This window comes from Danio aesculapii, chromosome 7 (assembly GCF_903798145.1).
Source record: "Danio aesculapii chromosome 7, fDanAes4.1, whole genome shotgun sequence".
Classification (NCBI taxonomy): Eukaryota; Metazoa; Chordata; class Actinopteri; order Cypriniformes; family Danionidae; genus Danio; species Danio aesculapii.
Genome location: NC_079441.1, coordinates 48314143 through 48336226, shown reverse-complemented (window position 1 = coordinate 48336226; position 22084 = coordinate 48314143). Strand labels below are relative to the sequence as shown.

Below are 22084 nucleotides of genomic sequence, written 5' to 3'. Positions count from 1 at the left end.
TTTTCAGCTTCAAAATATCTTTGCTAGTGTTCAACAGAAAAAAGGAAACTCATAATGAATTGCAACCACTTGAGGGTGAGAAAACAGTGAGTAAATTTCCACTTTTGGGTAACCTATTCCTTAAATGCATAAAAATCAATAGTGAGAAACATGTTAATATCTTATGTTAATGTTAGTTATTAAAAATACAACAGAATTATATTAATTAACAGCTCCGTTTACTAAATAATACAACTTTTATTTTAATAAGATATTAAACATCAACTAAGAAATTTACATCACCTAAGGCTCACCAGGGGTTTTGTTTAATTAAATAATGTAAAAAAGGACCCTTATTATACAGTGTTAACAAACAATAGGCCTATAAATATTCAGAGCATTTTTAATCGATATCTCATGCATGCCGTAGATCAGATTGATCTGAAAATGTTAAGGTTAATAAAGTCTTCAAGCATTTATTGCTGTGATGAACCCACTGCCAGTACTGTACAACAATCTGACTATTCTTAAAAGGTTTAAATAATAAACAATTATTTGCTGTATTTTGTACAATACTCATTATAACAATCCTGCATGTTCATTATCGCGATATATTGTTTAAGTGAAAATCGACACGTCTAGTGAAACCAAATAGCTTCCACAGTACTTTATTATTATCACTTCATTTTTTCATGCTATGGAATTCGACCGTTGTTATTCATTTATTCATTTTCTTTTTGGCTTAGTCCCTTTATTAATCTGGCGTCGCCACAGCGGAATGAACCGCCAACCTTTCCAGCATATGTTTTACGCAGCGGATGCCCATACACTTCCATTCACACGCATGCACTACGGACAATTTAGCTTACCCAATTCACCTGTACCGCATGTCTTTGGACCTGTGGGGGAAACCGGAGCACCCAGAGAAAACCCACGCGAACACGGGAAGAACAGCAAACTCCACACAGAAATGCTAACTGACCCAGCTGAGGCTCAAACAAGCGACCTTTTTTCTGTGAAGCGAAAGGGCTACCCACTGTGCCACCGTGCTACCCACCGTTGTTAATACTATTATCTAATAATATCTTACTTTGAGTTCAACAGAAGAAACTGAAAGTTTGAACAACTTGAGGCTGAATAAAAGGGGATTAAATGGGTACAGTAGTTCGACCTAAAAAAAAAAATTGAATCACTATTTACTCACCCTCAAGTTGTTTAAACTTTCAAAGCCAAAGTATCTTTATTTGTGTTCAACAGAAAATATTTTGACGATAAACTAATTCTAGAAGTCAATGGTTACAGATTTCCAGCTTTCTTCGAATTATCTTCATTTGTGTTCAACAGTAGAAGCTCAAACAGGTTTTGAAACAAGAGATAGGAGGCTAAATGATAACAGAATAAAATTTTTTTGGGTGAAATATCCCTTTAAAATGTAATTTTTGGATGAACTATCCCTTTAACCACGACTTCCAGCGGAATCAGAGCCGCATCTGTATTCCGTAAAGTTTTTTTTTTTTTCTTGTGTGTTCAAGCTCGCCGTGGGCCACAGATTGAGTGCAATCTTGAAGCCAGTGTAGCCTGAAGCCCATCCAGAGCTTCTGGATCCAGCAGAAGCTCCTCAAACACCTCACAGTCCAGGAGATCCAGCATGTTCTGCAGGATGAAGCCTTCACAAAACACCACCAGCTCCACTGCCTCGCTCACCTGCTCCACGACACACAACAAATCACACCGATCACATCAAAGGGACTGAAGATTGATGAAATTCTGAATATGTGTGTGTGAGATGTATATACATACTTTGGCAGTCTGATAGATGCTCACAGCGTTGTTGAGGTTTATTCTCTCTGAGCAGAGGATTTCACAGTGTCTCTTCAAAACTGGAAGCTGGAATGAGTGAGCTACAGGCAGAAGCTGGACAGGATAAATCACAGTGGTTTATTATTATTTCTAGTGGTCAATCTTTGAATTTAACTACAGAGCAGTTTTGTTAATCCTGCCAACGGTTTTGTAACATAATGTGTATATATATTTATATATGTATTTATATAGCGCACTTATTGTGTATGGCCATACACCCAAAGTGCTTCACAATCATGAGGGGGGGTCTCTCCACACCACCACAAGTGTGCAGCATCCACTTGGTCCACAATGGTGCCAGTGCACTCATCACACACCAGCTATAAGTGGAGTGGAGAGAAAGTGATACAGCCAACTCAGTGGATGGGGATGATTGGGAGGCCATGATGGGTAAGGGCCGATGAGGGAATTTGGCCAGGACACCGGGGTTACACCCTTACTTTTTACGAGAAGTGCCATGGGATTTTTAATAACCTCGGTTTAACGTCTTATCTAAAAGATAGCACCCACTGAAAGTATAGTGTCCCCTTCACTTTACTGGGGCACTTTTGCAGACTACAGGTTGACCGCCCCCTGCTGGCCTCACTAACACCACTTCTAACAGCAACCTAGTTTTCTTATGTGGTCTCCCATCTAGGTACTGACCAGGCTCAGCCCTGCTTAGCGTCAGTGAGTAACCGGTCTTTTTTTTTTTTTATTATTATTTTTTTTTTTATAATTTCAATTACAATTTTACTCCCCCAGTGACAAGGGTTTGTACCTTCTTTGGTACAACATTGTACCATTTTTTTTTTTCTGAGAGTGTAGTTAAAATCCAAATGATTAGACTGTTAAATATTAATTATTTTTATTCATACTATTTCCCACATATTGTTTAACTCAATTTTCACAATATTTCCTATAATATATATATATATATTTCTTCTGGGTAAAGTCCAGCAGTTATTGATTTTTTTTTTTAAAAACAAATTTACAGTCAATATTATTTGTCCCCTTAAGAATTATTATTATTATTATTATTATTATTATTATTATTTTATTTAAAATATATATATATTTATTTATTTATTTTTAAATAGTTTTTTGGTAAAGAGCCACAGGAAAATATGTGTTTAATATTTTTTTCTTTTAATGAAAACAGATTTATGAAGAATCCTCAATATGTGTGTATTTTTAAAAGCATTTGTAGCGAACAGAACCTCTTCATGAAAAGCTTGCAGTGCTGCATATCAGAGTACCTATTTACATAATTTCAATGAGTCTCATAGTGAATTTGATAAAAAGCAAGTAACACTGTTTCACATACTCTCCGAAGCTGAATTTTTTGGTGAGTGTTTATTTTGTGCCGTGTGTACAGTACATGTGTTTCTTACCTCCAGCAAATCAGATACAGAAACATCTAAACATTCTGCTCCTCCACAGTACAGATGTGCCATCATCATCTGAAATACACCATTTAGAAGGCAATTTAGTGGCATTAATTCAGACAGTAAATGCTAGTCTTATGCGTATTCAGGACAAGGTTTGATGATTACCTGGAATGTGTTGTATTTAATGTCAGTGATTTCGATGGCCATGTGGTCTGCTGTGCCATTGCTCTGGTAGAGACTCAGCAAGTCTCTAAATCTATATAAGAAGCAAAAAGAGCATATGTACAGCATAATTAATTGTGGAATTATTATTATTATAAGGCATGCATTGAAATCCATTTGGGAAAGAGACACACCTCTGTGATGCAGACATGAGCAGAACTCTGTGAGCATAAAATGGCCGTCCTTCCACAACAAATATCACATCAGACATCTCAGAGTTGTTCAGAAAATGAGCATCTGAGGAAGAAAGAATAATATATGTTAACAATATGACTGTCCGAAGCTGAATTATAAAGGATCTGAGCTATTTACTTATGAATGAATGATGAATGATGAATGGATGGATGGATGGATGAATAAACAAATGCAATTATAAATTTATTTGAAAGGAATGAACACTCTCATTCAGCAAGGGGTAATCAAACTTGACAGTGAGTAATCAAAGTTGTTGCACTGGTTCAAAATAATATTTGTCAAAGAAATTATATTGATATGAAAATTCTATTAGTCTATTAAAGTATCCATACAATATTAGGCAGCACTAAAATACTAAGCAAATGTTTTCCAACATTAACAATTAAAAAGAAATGCTTCTGAAATTAATTTTTATCATCATTTGCTAACCCTTCATTTGTCACAAACCTGTTGAGTTTCACAAAAGAAGATACTTAGAAAAATGTTACAAACCTGTAACCATTGACTTCCATAGTATGAAAAACAAACTCTATGGAAGTCCATGGCTACCAGTTTCAAACATTTATCTAAATATCTTATTTTAACAGAAAAATAAAATTCAAACAGATTTTGAATCACTTGAGGATGAGTAAACAGTGGGTAAATGTTGTTGTCTCCGTTAAACAGAAATTGGGGATGAAAAAATAAACAGGGGTGGGGGGGGGATGGGGCTGATAATTCTGACTTCAACTTTAAGCATACATACATGGATTTCCTCCTTGAAATTAGGTCTGTTTCAACAATCAGCTCATCGTAAAAATGTAGTAATCATTTTAATTTTTTAGCCACATTAATTAACATTTGTACTGTATTACAATTGTTTTACTACAAATTTTGTGGTTAAACAATGATTAGTGAAGCAAAACTTTGGTTATTATTGATTTACTGTAGAGCAATACCCATTGCTTTTTGCTTCAATTTACAGTTAAACCAAAGTAATTTAAGGAATTACCCACCCTGTGGTGCTTTTCTGAAAACCATCGTAAGCCAACTAAGGTCGCAAGTTGCGTCAAACATAGTTCGTTGATTTGGCGTTTCTCAAATCCATCGTTCCAACGAACATTCTCATACTGCGTTGCAAACCTGTACACCTGTACAAACTACATCTCTCCAGTTGAAGTTAGAAGCATTGCTCCTGGTTGTGTTCTATTTACAGTTATCCCCCCTATGCCCTATTCATTTTGAACGTTCCAACATTTAAACTTGGAATGATAAAAAAAAAGCATAAAGCCATCACTCTTAGGTGTAATTTGCTTTCAAAGTATTTTTTACAGTTCAGTTTTAGCGATCGCATATTGACAATAACGTTTCCTTAGTCATGCACTTTGAAAACATTGATGCCATTTTGAACACAGCCGTGACCTATTATTTAAAAGTGGAATTTACTTTACGTCTCCAAAGCTTGTGAAAACAAAACACATAGCATACGTTAATGCTTTTAATGTATAGGAGGTTATTTATTAAGTGTCTGTACTGTATATGACATGGGCCTGTTGCTTAGAACATTTCTGCAGTGGTTTAAATGTGTCAAATTGTAAAAGTAGACTTTTCAAAAAAATTATGAACAATATCCAACTTATTAATAATAATAATAATAATAATAATAATAATAATAATAATAATAATAATAATAATAATAGTAATAGTAATAATAATAATAATAATTAATATATTTATATAACAATATTATTAATATTATTATTATTATTATTATTAAGTAGTTTTTTTCATTTATTAATAAATAGCCTACTGTAAATTACAACTATTAATGATTTATTTGATTTATATATGAAATTATATAAAGTGTTATCTTTTTGTAAGTGATTTTATGTTTTAGAATAGAATATGTAATGTTCTCAATGATATTTGTAAAGGAAACATAGGCTCTATATGTGGCGTTTATATAATATTAAATTAATATGGAAAACGAGTGCATGTTTTTACCAAAACTAATATTAGATTTGTTTAAAATTTGTGTGTGTGTAAAACAATATAATTTCCACAAAAAAAAGTGTGGATTTTTTACCTAAAGAAGTAGTTACTCTACCCCACTTAGAGCATGATTATGGACGTTTTACGTTATAACTAACGTGGTTTAAACGATGGATCTGCAACAGAGAAACTACAATTTTGGGAAATACTCTTCACTACATCGTTCTTTTCCCAAACGATGCATCGTACTTTGATACTTCAGCGACAAGTTATGTTGTTGTTTGTGAAATGCACCCCTGAATGAGAGTATAAATATAAAGTGAAGAACGATGATCTGCATTACCCAGCTGAGCTGTAGGAGTGTCTTTTACTGCCAGAATAGACGGAGCAGCTGTAGAGCAAACGCAGTGGCTAAAGACGGCTGCCAGCTGCTTCCGGAGGTCCTTATTCTGAATTAAAAGCATAAATATGGAAAATAAAAAGCAATTAAGTGTCAATTTAGATTTAATAGCTCACAGTTCCTGAGACGTAGTAGCATCATATGTAGTGTTTTTGATGATTTTTACCTTGGTGGTTTTAATAATGGAGAAGAGGAATGGAAGACCCTCTGCCAGAAGCTCCTCACAGTATTTTTCTTCCCCAATAGTGGTGAAGTCTTTGAGGAGAGAAAGTGTGAGTTCAGTTCTTGAATGAAGCTGTGCAGTGCGAACCGACTCCAGCCATACGTGCAGCTTCCACGACACTCCTGACAGAAAACAACAACAAGATTATTAAAACACTTTTAACATCTATCTATCTATCTATCTATCTATCTATCTATCTATCTATCTATCTATCTATCTATCTATCTATCTATCTATCTATCTATCTATCTATCTATCTATCTATCTATCTATCTATCTATCTAGCTATCTAGCTGTCTGTCTGTCTGTCAGGTTGTCTGTCTGTCTTTCAGTCTGTCTGTCTGCCTGCCTGCCAGCCTGCCTGCTTACCTACCTAAGATTGAGAAAATCTATCTATCTATCTATCTATCTATCTATCTATCTATCTATCTATCTATCTATCTATCTATCTATCTATCTATCTATCTATCTATCTATCTATCTATCTATCTATCTATCTGTCTATCTAGCTGTCTATCTAGCTGTCTGTCTGTCAGGTTGTCTGTCTGTCTTTCAGTCTGTCTGTCTGTCTGTCTGCCTGCCTGCCAGCCTGCCTGCTTACCTACCTAAGATTGAGAAAATCTATCTATCTATCTATCTATCTATCTATCTATCTATCTATCTATCTATCTATCTATCTATCTATCTATCTATCTATCTATCTATCTATCTATCTATCTATCTGTCTATCTAGCTGTCTGTCTGTCAGGTTGTCTGTCTGTCTTTCAGTCTGTCTGTCTGCCTGCCTGCCAGCCTGCCTGCTTACCTACCTAAGATTGAGAAAATCTATCTATCTATCTATCTATCTATCTATCTATCTATCTATCTATCTATCTATCTATCTATCTATCTATCTATCTATCTATCTATCTATCTATCTATCTATCTATCTATCTATCTATCTATCTATCTATCTATCTATCTGTCTATTTGTCTATTTAGCTGTCTGTCTGTCAGGTTGTCTGTCTGTCTTTCAGTCTGTCTGTCTGTCTGTCTGCCTGCCTGCCTGCCTGCTTACCTACCTAAGATTGAGAAAATCTATCTATCTATCTATCTATCTATCTATCTATCTATCTATCTATCTATCTATCTATCTATCTATCTATCTATCTATCTATCTATCTATCTATCTATCTGTCTGTCTGTCTGTCTGTCTGTCTGTCTGTCTGTCTGTCTGTCTGTCTGTCTATCTGTCTGTCTGTCTATATAAAAAAAAATCATCTCTCCATCTTTCTCTATAATATTTGTAGCATTTCTGGAATATAACCTGGGATAAAAGCATCTGATAAAAGTAATTCAATGTGTTCGCAATCAAAATACAGTAAAACATTATTAATAGTATCACAATTCAATTGTCACATGACCTTTCAGAAATGATTGTGATATGCTGGTTTGCAGTTGTGGAATACTTGTTACAGGAAGACAATAACTGAATATTTATTTGAAATCATTTACTTATTATTTTACTTATTAATTTCTTTGTAAAAGTATAGGGGTACACGATACTGGCAATATTTAATAACTCTTTTATTTTTTATAATAATAATTTGACTTTATGAACTGTATTGCTAACACTAAAATTGCCAGTAGGTGGCAGCAAGTCCCTGAAATAGGTTAGTATTATAGGACTGTAATGGTGGCAAATCTGTTAGTTAAGACCAAGCCCAAACATTGAGAACTGCGATTTTAGTGCACAATAAAAAAAAATCAAGTTAACATTACTCCTTATCACTAACAACCTCTATATAGGACCTGACTAACAACCTCTATAGGATGACTAAGCCTTTATTCAGTCACTGATTGATGTGCACTACATGCCAACGATCTCTGATTGTTTACGTGTCTCCAATTCAATTTGTCTTCTATTTCCTCTGATTTACTGTAAATGAGTCAGATGTGTACCCAGTGCCCTGAGCTCCATGCTGACGTCCAGATAACCGTGTTCAGCGCTGTGCAGACTGGCCTCCTGCAGGGCTCTGATTCGGGCCTTACACAGCTGCGGTGCACACACTGACTTCCCGTTTCCTCCATCCTTTAATTCCAGCTTCTCCTGCTCCTCCACTCCCTCCGCCAGGATCTCCTCCAGAGAAAGCACATCCTCCTGCAGTCGCTGCGGTTCACTCAGCAGCTTCCTCAGCACGTTCCTGACGACAAATATCATGTTCAGTATGTGAGTAGCTGATTGAAGCACAGATGAAGGGGTGTGTGTGTTCTTGTTTATGACCTTTATGAGGACACATATGTATAATATGCCATGAGTATATATATATATATATATATATATATATATATATTTATGAGGACACATATGTATAATATGCCATGAGTATATATATATATATATATATATATATATATATATATATATATATATACATACAGTTGAAGTCAGAATTATTAGCCCAGCTTTGAATGTTTTATTTTTTTAATATTTCCCAAAGTATGTTTAACAGAGCAAGGAAATTTTTATAGTATGTCTGATAATGTTTTTTTCTTCTGGAGAAAATCTTATTTGTTTTATTTCGGCTAGAATAAAAGCAGTTTTTTTTTTTTTTTTCATTTTACGGTCAAAATTATTAGCCCCTTTAAGCTATTTTTTTGTGATCTTTTTCGTTTGTCTACACAACAAACCCTCGTCAAACAATAACATGCCTAATTACCCTAACCTGCCTAGTTAACCTAATTAACCTAGTTAAGCATTTAAATGTCACTTAAGCTGTATAGAAGTGTCTTGAAAAATATATAGTCAAATATTATTTACTGTCATCATGGCAAAGATAAAAGAAATCAGTTATTAGACATATGTTATCCTAATAATCTGGGGCTAATAATTCTGACTTCAACTATATATATATATATATATATATATATATATATATATATATATATATATATATATATATATATATATATATATATATATATATATATATATATATATATATATATATATAGGGTTTGGGTGAGGCCATATAAAAAGTATTTTTTACAGTTTAATATACACTCAATTAATAAAGTTAATAAAGTAACTGGTGTGTGTACATTACACCTATGCAAAGTCCCAACAAATCACAAAAAAACCCAACCTGTTTTTGGTTTATGTGGTTAACAGGGTCACAAAGTTGTATATTGACTTGGGTATGACTTAGTTGTACTTTATGATGATAATTAATAGAGGGGATTAATTGAAAGTCAAATTGTTTAAAAATTATACTTAACAAGGTCTTTTGAAATAATAATTGTGTCACAGGTATACTGTAAATGTTAGGTTTAGGGGTAGGGCCATATAATAAATGTTTTTACAGTATAAAATACATTATACCAAAGAGTGTCCCTGCAAATCATGTATACAAGTAAGTGCATGTAAATGTGTGTTTGTGTTTGTGAGGGGTCAGTACCTGTGTCCGTGTGCTGCCGCATGACTGAAGCAGTTCATGCCCTCATACAGTGATGATGTCAGATGTACCCTCAGCATGGGGTCAGCGCCACGGGACAGCAGCAGACTCACCATCTCATAGTTGCCTGAAAACATAAAATGTTGAAATTATTTTTGTGATGATGTACCATGAGGGAAGAATTTTTAACTGATAGTTCAGAAAAAATAAATAAATAAATAAAACGATTGCAGTTTATTTTTTTCAGGTGGACAAGTAGTTCAAAACCTTTAGAGCTTCTTTGTTTCTGTTAAACACAAAGGAAGATATATTGTAAAATAGTAGCTATTAATAACCATAGGAAAAATACTATGGAAATCACTGACTACCTATTTCCAGCATTCTTCAGAATGACTTATTTTGTGTTCAACGGAAAAAAGAAACTGAATCAGGTGTAGAGCAAGTGGAAGGAGAGTAAACATTAAACATAATTTAAAATGTGGGTGAACTGTCATCCCTTCAAGTACTTTTTTTTTTTCAAATATACAGTCCAGAGCTACATTATTTGTAAATTTCATGTGCCTGTTTCGGGTGTCATTCAAATTCCAATTATGTTCAGCTTATCATTCAGCTTTTAATATTGCAAAGTGTCTAAATTAGAAACACACTAGTGCAGGGATGGGCAAACTCGATCCTGGAGGGCCGGTGTCCCTGCATAGTTTTGCTCCAACCCTAATCAAACACACCTGCTTGTAGCTTTCTAGTGATCTTAAAGACACTAATTAGGGTGTTCAGGTGTGTTTGATTAGTGTTGGAGCAAAACTCTGCAGGGACACCGGCCCTCCAGGATCAAGTTTGCCCATGCCTGCACTAGTGTGTTGGTCAAAAAAGCATTACTTTGATATCCTTCCTATTTAATTCTCTGTTGTTTAATTCCCTGTAGCTGTTCATGAAACTGTCTCACATATTTACAAAAGATAAATACAATTTTAAAAAGGTGGATATTGTTCATAAAAGTTATGCTGCATTTATCTGATCACAAATAATGCAAAAACAGTAATATTGTAATACAGTATTAAAATATAAAATAACTGTTTATAAAATTGCCATATTTTAAGTTGTAATTTATTCACGTGATGGCAAAAAAAGCCTGAATAATCAGTGTCATTACTCCAGTTGTCAGTGTTGTATGATTCTTTAGAAACATTCCGACTTTTGGAATATAATACTTATAATGTTCTCATAAAACAATCATTATTTTTTGTAATTTTGAAGAAAATATTTTATTTTTGATGAACAATAAGGTCAAAACCGGATTTATTATTCATTTATTCATTCATTTTCTTTTCAGCTTAGTTCCCTTTATTAATCAGGGGTCGCCACAGCAGAATGAATCGCCAACTTATGTTTTACACAGCGGATGCCCTTCCGGCTGCATCCCATCACTGGGAAACATTCATACACACTCATTCACACACATACACTACAGACAACTTAGCAACCAGCAAATTTAGTTTATTCAAATCATATTTAGCACATGTCTTTGGACTTGTAAAGGAAACCGGAGCACCTGGAGGAAACCCACGCGAACACTGGGAGAACATGCAAACTCCACACAGAAATGCCAACTGACCAAGCCAAGGCTTGAACCAGCGACCTTCTAGCTGTGACGAAATTGTGCTACCCACTACGCCACCGTGATGCCCCAAAACACCATTTATTTGAAGAAAAAAAAACGTTTACAACATTATAAATCTCTTTACTATAATTTTGTATTTCACAAAAACCTTGATGAATAATATTATTTCAAAACCTAATCCCAAAATTGTTAATTTAATTATGTAATATTTTATTTTACACTATGAATCTACAGTATCTGCCACTGTTTTCACAAGGCTGAAAATAGCCTCTGCCATGTTTTTCTATGTTATAAGTATATTCAAACATTTTTTTTTTAAGAAGCACATGTTAAGGATGACTTTGAATCAGTTTTTTTTCCCACCTGCGGCTGATGCCAGCTGGAGGGGTGTTTCTGCAGAGCTGTGGTGGCTGTTTCTCAGGGCTCTGCCCTCCACATCTGCTCCCACATCTAACAGCAGCTGAAATACAAACAAAGTTATTTAGCATGCTATAGTCATGCCACAGACATCCAGTTTGTAGACACTGTAGAGCTGAACTTATTTTAAAAATGACATGTAATTAATAGCAATCACCACTGTTAAATGATCAGTAATAGTACTGTGTGTACAGTATGCTCACCTGCACTACAGATATGTGTCCATGCAGCACTGCAAAGGTGAGGGCCACCCAACTGCGGCTCTCAGGGTGAACAGACGGGTGTTTGGGTGAGCAGTTGGGTACCTGAATAAGTAAAAAGTAAAATAAAAATCTAATTTAACATTAGTAAACAACCAACACGCTGCAGGATACTGTGTGTGAGTATTCAGAATGCTACATTACTGCAAACATGTCAGCCTGAAATGATCAAAGATATAATGTTTTGATGATGAGTGTCTATTTCTGCCCCTGATATGCCAATACCCTGCAGAGTTAAGCTCTGATCACCCCAAAATAAAAATGTAACCACTATTTGCTCTCCCATGTGTGGTTCCAAACCTGAATGAAAAGAAGCTATTTTGAAGAAAGTTGAAAAATTGTAGCCACTGACTTCCATAGTAGGAAAAACAAATGCCAAATGAAGTGGTTAGTGGTATTTAGCATTTTTGTTGAACAGAAGAAAGAAACTCAAGTAAGGGATGAGTAGCTGATGGCAGAATAAAAATATTTGAGTTAACTGTTCTTCAAGTTGCATACCCTCTTACCACTCCCACCTGCCCCCGTGCACTTTCTAAACTTAAATGATAGTAATCTGTAAACGTGCACTTCGATAGACAGCAGATTGATGAAATGAAAACATCTCACTCTGCCACTGAGCTTACATCCCTGTAAAAACAAGTTACTGACATTTAAATTGACTGTAAACCACATGTACTTAACTAAACGTATTATTAATATTTTTATTTGATAGAATTTAAATAAATCAAAACCATATATGTCAAACCAATTTATGTTCCAGGACTGAAGTTGATACCATGAGACTTTCTTTAGGTGCCATACCAACAATAGCCACCAGGTGACACTCACACTCCGTTCTGTCACAAATCAATCAATTTCTGTCACGATATTCAGTTAACCAGCTAATGAATGTCTTTAGGATTAATAGGCACTTCCATGCAACTGTGTTGGGGCCAGACTGGCCCTCCATGAGCAGAATTTACACCCTGGTAGATAAATGGACAAAAAAGATTGATGTGACTGAAAAAGCACTGTGTCATTACCGCTACATCCAAGTTTGCTCCAGCATCAATGAGCATGTGCACCAGGGCCTCGTCCCCTGCTGAGCAGGCATACATCAGAGGAGTCATGCCCTACACACCACACACAAAGGGTGAGAGAAAAGCTTTAATATAAACTCTGAAAGACATGAACTGAAAAAAAATACTGTAGCTGTATTGTTTTTATCAAATCAAATCACTTTTATTGTCACATCATCAGCAGGACGTGTGCTATGAGGAGTGAAAAGCTTAGGTGCTGGCTCCAGACAGTGCAAAATACAGCAAGAGGACAGTAAAACACAATGACAGTGCAAAATACAACAACATACTCCCAAAAAGCAAGACAATGTACAATTGGCAATGTTGACAGTAATACGTAGAAGACAATGGATAGGATTTTATTGGATTTTAATGGATTTTATTAAGCACACATCATCATATCATTTATTATATATACATTTTTAAGTTATGTTACCTCTCTAAAAGCCTGGCAGTTGTAGCATGTTGGTAATAAAACAGATGTAACTATTGTATTGTATTGACTCCTTTTTTATCTTATGGGAGTTAATGGTTACTGTCAACTTTTTGGGTACCTCTTGGGCATTTCTCAAAATGTATTCTTTTGTCTTTGGGATAAGAAAAAAAATCTTATAGAGTGGAGTGGAGGCTGAGTAAATGGTGGGCATATTTTCATTTTTACTATCCTTTTAAAGGCACAGTTAACAGCACAGTTAACAAAACGGCACAAAGAAACACTATCATTAAATTCAGTGGAGGAATTTAATAGCTGTAAATTGACAGCCAATAAAAATCTATTCTGCTTTAAAGATTGCATATGTTATCATTTGTACAGAGGCTGAGTTATTGTTGTAATATTTATAGTTTTTGTCCTTGGTGTTAACAGGTATTAAGGCATGCACGTTTCAATGAGAAGTTTTATGCTTCAAGTGTTCACCTGATCATCCATTGTGTTCACCCCGTCCCGGCCTAGAAGCTGGATAGCCTGGCCAATCAGATCAGTGCGGCCACAGTTGAGCATGCGAAAGCCAAGATCCAGATTAAACTTGTCCATGGCTGACTTTGAATCTAGACGTTTAAAGGAGGTGAAACAGCACTCTGGCCTGGAGAAAACAAAGAGAGAGAGAGAGAGTGGATTTAGAGTTAATTACTAGAAGAATACAGGTAAATAAATAAATAAATAAATAAATAAATAAATAAAGTAATAACCTGCCAGCCAAATAAATAAATAAATAAATGGAGACACAGAGAGCCAAAGTACAAAGTAACTTGCTTAAAGATATAAAGAAGTGAAAAAAATCATTTCACCTATCTGCATTTAGCAGATGAGTGTATTAAGCAGCATGAACTTGTGATAATTAAACCCTTGGCCCTAATGTTACCAAAACTAGTGATGAACACTTTTGAAGATCGGCTTTGTCAAACTTCAAACCCTTGCTGATTATTTGTTTCAAACCACTGGCTAAAAGCATACACTGCCAATGTCATTATTTCAGTAAACAAAGCTTTGTTTTATTATTTCAAAATTCTAAAGGCTCCCTGCTGGTGAGCAATCACAGAGAACCTATATGCTTTTAACCCTTTAACTGGCCGCTTTACCACATGGTTGACCATCTTTTGACTGTTTTAAATAATGACTATTAAAGTAATTTAAAGAACCACTGTTTTAAATAATGATTTACACACACAGCATTGTTTACAAAAAAAAAAAAATAAACAAACATCATCTTGTTGCACTACTTTACTTGATTTTGGTTTTATTATAAAAAAAAGTGTTAAACAGAGAATCTGAAATATTTTATGGCATCCTATAAAAAATAAAGATGATTTAGTGTTCAAGAATGTTTTATTTTGATTATGTTTTTAAACAAATTGGTCTTACACTTCATATTAACAGATTTTTCATAGTATATGTATTAATTCCAGTAGTTTCACCATTTGGTAGAGGATGATATTTTAGAAATTATGGGATGTGTTAAAATAAAATGCATTGAGTGTGTTAACTAGCTACATTAGGTGTTAGGAAAAGCAATATACTATCAAAACTGAAATTAATCATAGCCCTGGTAATATTATATAGGCCTAAACTCATTTAGCATGTTTATATAGTAACAGGTTTTTAAAACATTATATATATATATCAGAATCAGAATGAGCTTTATTGCCAGGTATGTTCACACATAGGAGGAATTTGTTTTCGTGACAGAGCTTCTACAGTGCAACAGGATAACAGAGACAGGACAAAAAACAGATAATAAATATATTTTAAAAAATAGAAGTAAGTAGTGAATGCAAATATACAAAATGACAAGTGTACTGTATGTACAAGTATATTACTATACACAACGTTATCCGTGCAGCTGTTATGTGCAAATTGGCATGTAAAGTGTGTGGTTAAATAAGTGTATATGTGTATAAAAGTGTATAGCAAGTAGTGATGTTGGTTCCACAATTGTTATCATCAAGTGTTCATGAGATGGATTGCCTGAGGGAAGAAACTGTTTCTGTGTCGTGCTGTTCTGATGTGCAGTGCTCTGTAGCGTCGACCAGAAGGTAAAAGTTCAAAGAGGCAGTGTGCTGGGTGTGAGGGGTCCAGAGTGATTTTAGAATATTTATATATATATATATATATATATATATATATATATATATATATATATATATATATATATATATATATATATATATATATATATATATGTATGTATGTGTTTTTATAATGTATATATATATAATACAGTTGAAGTCAGAATCATTAGACCACCCGAATTATTAGCCCCCCTGTTTCTTTTTTTCCCCAATTTCTGTTTAACAGAGAGATTTTTTTCATTTTATTTTCAACAGATTCCTAAACATAATAGTTTTAATAACTCATCTCTAATAACTGATTTATTTTATTTTGCCATGATGACAGTAAATAATATTTGACTATATATTTTTCAAGACACTTCTATACAGCTCAAAGTGATATTTAAAGGCTTAACTAGGTTAATTAGGTTAACCAGGCAGGTTAGGGTAATTAGGCAAGTTATTGTATGATGATGGTTTGTTCTGTAGACTATCGAAAAAACTATAGCTTAAAGGGACTGATAATTTTGACCTTAAAATGTTTTTTTTAAAAATAAAAACTGCTTTTATTCTAGCCAAAATAAACAAATAAGGCTTTTTCAACATCATTTGGGAAATGTTTAAAAAAGAAAAAAATAATAATAATTCTGACTTCAATTGTGTATATACAATATATATATATATATATATATATATATATATATATATATATATATATATATATATATATATATATATATATATATATATATATATATATATGCATATATGCACATTCATTTTCTTTTTGTCATAGTGCCTTTATTGATTCGGGGTCCAGAGCTAAATGAACCGCCAACTTATCCAGCACATGTTTTACTTGAAGGCGATGAAAATAACCCATTTATTACAATACAATTTTGAACACAGAAGCTACACACAGGAGCCTAAAAAAGGCACATTTTAGAAAAAAATTTCAAATGGCATCTTAACCTTTCATATATGAAGGTTAGTGTTTCTTGTCCCTGAATGCTTTAAACACATTTATAACATTTACACAGTAGGTCTTAAAACCACATGCAAATGATAAAATCACTATTTTGGTTAAGCATTTCATGAAATCCACAAAAAAAAAAAAAGAATTCTGATCTGTGGTGCCTGGTCAACTATGATACCTAATAATCTCTATGATCCCCAATGATTCCTATGATAACATCCTATGATAACATTCTGATGTTGATTCTGAAACATATTACAACACATTTTGCATAATAAATATTATAAAAGAATTTAATATAAATATATAAAATAAATTGACTTAATATTATCATACCTTTTTTGCAAAGCCCATCTCAAAACAAACAAAATGTATTAAAAATAAATAATTAAAATTGCTTTAAATAAATTGTTAACCCTATTTAATCAGGTAAAAGTGAAAAGTGAAAGTGAAAGTCTGGATGTGGCCAAGTATGGTGACCAATACTCGGAATTTGTGCTTTGCATTTAACCCATCGAAGTGCACACACAGTAGTGAACACACTGTGAACACAAACCCAGAGCAATAAAAGCACACAATAAAAGCTTTCTATGTTAAAGTGTTTATTGCACTGAAACAATTTTAACCAGCATGCAAACTACAAAACCAGATTCATTTTGCAAGCAATTGGCTCATATGACACAAAAGGCCATCACTAGCCAGCTGTAACTCCATACCAGCAGAACCGTATCTTACTTGAGCTGTCGAGGTTCGCAGTCCAGCCCGGGAAGAAGCAGTCGGGCAGTTTGTCTGACATCATCACTGTCCACTAGCAGGCTCCGCCGATGCTCCGCATGAACCATAGCGACCCGCATCCACTCCATCAGAGGAGGAAGAAGAGGAAACGGCCTGAGAAAAAGAAACACACAGCATTACTCAGCTACTCACAACCCTCTTTCACTGCACTCTGTCTATCTCCTTGCCAAAAACGCACACACATAACCCCAGCAAAGTTCAAGTGAAATTCACAGTGGCACAAAACTGGATCAGAGAGATGTAAGGACAGTGTAATTAGAAAGGCTTGCCGAATTTGGCTCGCCGCAGCCTCTTTCAATCCTGCCGTTCATTACCACAAACAAGCCTGCCACTTCACTCTTAATCACAATTTGTCTACCAGCATCTGCCGTCTTCAACAGACAAGAGTCTCGCTGGATTTCAAATCAGAGTGATATTACAGAACGAATCCTCTACGGTTTCTCTTCTTCTCCACTGTCTGTGCCAGTGATTGTGAAGCATAACTGTCCACCTGCTGAACACATTAGTATTCATTATTTGATGTGAATGCAGAGCAAGTTTCCACACAAACCTTCTCTGCTTACTAGAACAGACTTGAGGGTAAAATTCCAAGTATGTCTATAATCTACAGAGAAAGAAAAAGAAGGAAAATATCATAGAGGATGAAAGGATGCTCTCAAATGAATAACAGTCAGGAATGATTCATTTATTATCCTTGTACAGAAATTCAATATGCACTACTATTCAAAGGTTTGGGGTTAGTAGTTGTCAGTGCTAAAAATGCTCAACAAGACTGCACTAAATATACAATAAAGAGTAAGATTGAGGAATATTTCACTATACAGTTAATACATTAAAACAGTTTAACATATTTATTTCTGTAATGATGTTATGGTCTTCAAGAATCTTCATTCTTATATGCTGATGTACTGTAAACATTTATTATTATTATTATTATTCATTCATTTTCTTTTACGGCTTAGTCCCTTTACTAATCAGGGGTCGCCACAGCGGAATGAACCACCAACTTATCTAGCACATGTTTTATGCAGCGAATGCCCTTCCGGCTGCAACTCAGCACTGGGAAACACCCATACACACTCATTCACACACAATCTATGGCCAATTTAGTTTATTCAGTTCACCTTTACCACACATCTTTGGATTGTGGGTACAACCGAAGCACCTGGAGGAAGCCCACGTCAACATGAGGAGAACATGCCAACCGACCCAGTCGAGACTCAAAGTGTAGGTTAAACCGTTATAAGAAGTCCTTTGTACCTGTTCAGTGGGTTTATTTAACAAGACTCTATCTTAATTAGCATTATGCATTTTGTAACTGCTGTATTTTGTATTGTCTTTATTGTTTGTTTTTATGGAATGTCTGCAGCAATATGGTGATGCCCATGGCAAATTTCCTGTCAAGGACAATAAAGTTTACTACAACTACTACTACCAGCAAGCTTGTTGCATTATTATTATTACTATTATTACTATTATTACTGATGTTGTATCAGATGTGCTGTTTCATTTTGTGTATGCTGTTATGTTTGTTTCTAATATTTTAGAAATTAGAAATTTGTTGTAATATATAGTTTTCTTTAAAAAATGGTACACTATAAAATACTGTAATCTTTCAACCCAATGTTGGGTAAAATAAGAACAAATTAGGTTACTTTTTTATTTAATCTTTAATCAAAAATTTGGGTTGAAGCCATTCAATTTTTTTTTGTATTTTTTCTTGTGTACATAAAAGATCCATAATATTTACATTTATTAACCTTTTATTGGAGTAATATTTACATTTACATTTATTAACCTTTTATGGAGTGTTACTGAGGTTTATTACAAGACTGTTGAACTTTCATGACATTTCATGACTTAAACATATTTATATTGTAATGAATGTCAATGAAGTTACCATAAACAGTTCTTTACCTGATAAAGGGTTAAACTTACAGCCCTCTTTGTGAATGAGCCTTAAACAAGGAATAAAAGTCTTCGGCTGTCAGGATCGTACTCCGCAACAGAATTATTATAAACAGAAAACAAACATTAATAACTACAGAGGACATCAGCAAATCTAAGCGTGACTTGTAAAGCAAAACATTAATCAAAAGTATCAAAGTTGGAATAAAGTAAAGCTGCGGTCACACTGCACTATTCTCCCCATAGACTTCCATTCATACGCACGCGAATGCGTCAGACTGGAAATGCAAGCTCGTGTGACAAGTTTCACAGTTCGCTGCGTTGGACAGTTCAAGGGTGAACTCTGACCTGCAAAATCACATAATTGCATGTGACCAATCAAAGATCAAAACATGACCTCTCTGGACATAAATTTAACATACTGTATGGACCAATCGCTCACTTTTTAATTGTCTAATCATCTTGTTTAATTCCGACCCTCTTCACAGCACCGTACTACAGAATTTCGCAAGCTCAAACTCTAGTGTGACTGCAGCTTAATGGCCAATCACAAATGAATCGTTCTTCTAAGTCAGGAGTGCCCAAACTCTGTCCTGGACAGCCGGTGTCCTGCAGATAGCTCCAACTTGCCTCAACACACCTGCACAGATGTTTCTAGAAAGGTTAGTAATAGCTTGATTAGCTAGCGCCGGTGTGTCTGATTTGCAGGACACCGGTCCTCCAGGCCGAGTTTGAACACCTCTGTTCTAAATGAACTAATTGAACCATCATTTGGGTTGTAAAATGTAATTGTAAGAAACTTTTCAGTTCATGGTGATCTTTTAACTGACTGAAACTGTGACTACTGGCTATATACTTTGATACCTGTATGTTGAGTTCTAACATTTGAGGATTGTCATTACTTCATCGCGGATATCACATTGTAGACATCATTACATTGTAGCATAAAAGATCAGGAGATCTGTCTTTTTTAACCAGTTCACTGAAACAAACTGCCTGAAAGATTCAGTTCACAGAAAAGATTAGTAGTAGCAACATAAAAAAATTAATCAGCAATAAGACGGCACAAAAGTGCTATAAAAAGACAAACTAATCACAACTAAACAGGTGAAACAAATGAATCAATAATTGGAAAACCAGAGGGGTGGGAATAACAAAACAGAAGAGCACATGGCAACAAGCAATAACGTGGGTCACAAAACAATACAAGACTGGAGCAGTGTCACAGCCTTGCCACAAACACAGAAAATGCACAACTGAAGTGGCAGAACCCTGACAATGGCCTGCTGGTCTCACCTTTCTTTATTGAGCGCTATCCTCGGTGGTTCAAGGTTGGGGTTCTCCAGAGACTCCATCTGTGGACTGCGCAGGTAGTAATAGAGAGTGTGAAGGGCATCTGGAGACCAAGAGATGGGCTGCAGGCAGAAAGGACGTCCAGGACTGAGACTGGGACTTGCTAAAACCAAACGCTGCATATGGTGCATTGCACGGGAGACCAAATCACCTGAAGAACACACATACACACACAGTTTTGAAATTCAAGCACACATACTGTATATATCATGTTGTCTAACAGACATATAGTGCCATAAAGTTATACAGTTTGTAATATAGCTGTTCATCAATGCAATGTAAATGCTTGCAAAGTTTCCATATTTTCAAAGTTAGTTATAGTTTCCTTAAATAAAGACTCATTTCTAAACTGGCGTGTGAGTCTGTTATGATCACTAGTGATCTAGCGGCTGCAAATCGCTGTTAAACACACAGTTCACTAAAGAACTACAAATCCGCCAGTATATGGACTACAAGTTCCAGTCATGCACCGCTCACATGCACCTGTTCCTCATTCAGTTAATTCCACTCACTGAACTGATTACTTGGACAATATACACAGCACACACGCACACCTCTTTGCTGAGTCTTGTTTATCTGTCTTTGTGAACACAAGGATGCATTTTCCTGGCCTTCCATGTTTGACCTCTGCATAAGTTTTCCCATTTTGATACCTTGCCGCTTGTACTGACAGTTTGCCTGTTTATTGACCACAACTTTGGATTTGCCCGCATACATCTGTTTGCTCCTGACTGTTGCTTGCCTGACCTTTCTTATAAACCTGCGTTTGGATCCGCACCTCTGTTGTCAGCGTCCCACTTCACATTACACAATCTTACTTCCTGCACAAATTTACTCGAGTTTAAAACCAATTTGGACAATGCCCACAAACAATGGCTACTTTGACCCTCAAACACTGAAGTCTGAAAGTTTTGGTTCATTTTGTTGATGTTAAGAAAACAGTGTGCTGTAAAAACTAAATGACTTGTGGTGATGACTGGTGCTTGAATTAATGTGATAAAACCTATGCCATCATTACTGTACATTTCAATGTGAATACCAGTTTTAAGGAAACTGAAAATCACATACCATATACAGTATGGTTTGGTTTCTGACTGTTTACTGTAAACTTTTTTTGTCTCCCTTTGCTGCAAATTTTTCTGCAGCGTAAACTATTTACACCAATCACACAACACTAATAGTACTCAAAACAGCAGCTACCTGTTCCCATTAAAATCAATCAAGCACTGGAATGTGATCTTGGATTCAAATAAAAATATTTTAAAATCTATTATAGACCTCTAAAACTAAACCAGGCACCTTTAAAATAATTTACCAGTGAACTTACCAGTGCCTTTCAAATTCAATAAATGCCTTTAGTTTTAAAAGCAGACAAACATCACATTATTCACTTGTATCTCTGAAAGCAATTCTTTAAAAAGCCATCCTTATTCAACCCCATAAACTAGAGACAGTAGCCAAGTACAATTGTGTCATCTTTTTAAAGTGCTGACAACAC

The 22084-nt window shown here is 34.8% G+C and overlaps 1 protein-coding gene across 1 annotated transcript in view; it reads right to left on the bottom strand.

Moving 5' to 3' along the window:
• abtb2a (ankyrin repeat and BTB (POZ) domain containing 2a) overlaps positions 1–22084 on the bottom strand; it is a 56529-nt gene continuing 34445 nt past the window's right edge. Inside the window, 15 exon segments of the mRNA XM_056462038.1 lie at positions 1–1683; positions 1780–1893; positions 3213–3281; positions 3375–3465; positions 3566–3668; positions 5941–6046; positions 6164–6342; positions 8162–8403; positions 9658–9781; positions 11636–11732; positions 11893–11994; positions 12972–13061; positions 13924–14089; positions 17266–17418; positions 20530–20737. Of these exon segments, the coding sequence (XP_056318013.1) occupies positions 1507–1683; positions 1780–1893; positions 3213–3281; positions 3375–3465; positions 3566–3668; positions 5941–6046; positions 6164–6342; positions 8162–8403; positions 9658–9781; positions 11636–11732; positions 11893–11994; positions 12972–13061; positions 13924–14089; positions 17266–17418; positions 20530–20737 (2021 nt within the window). The 3' untranslated portion in view covers positions 1–1506.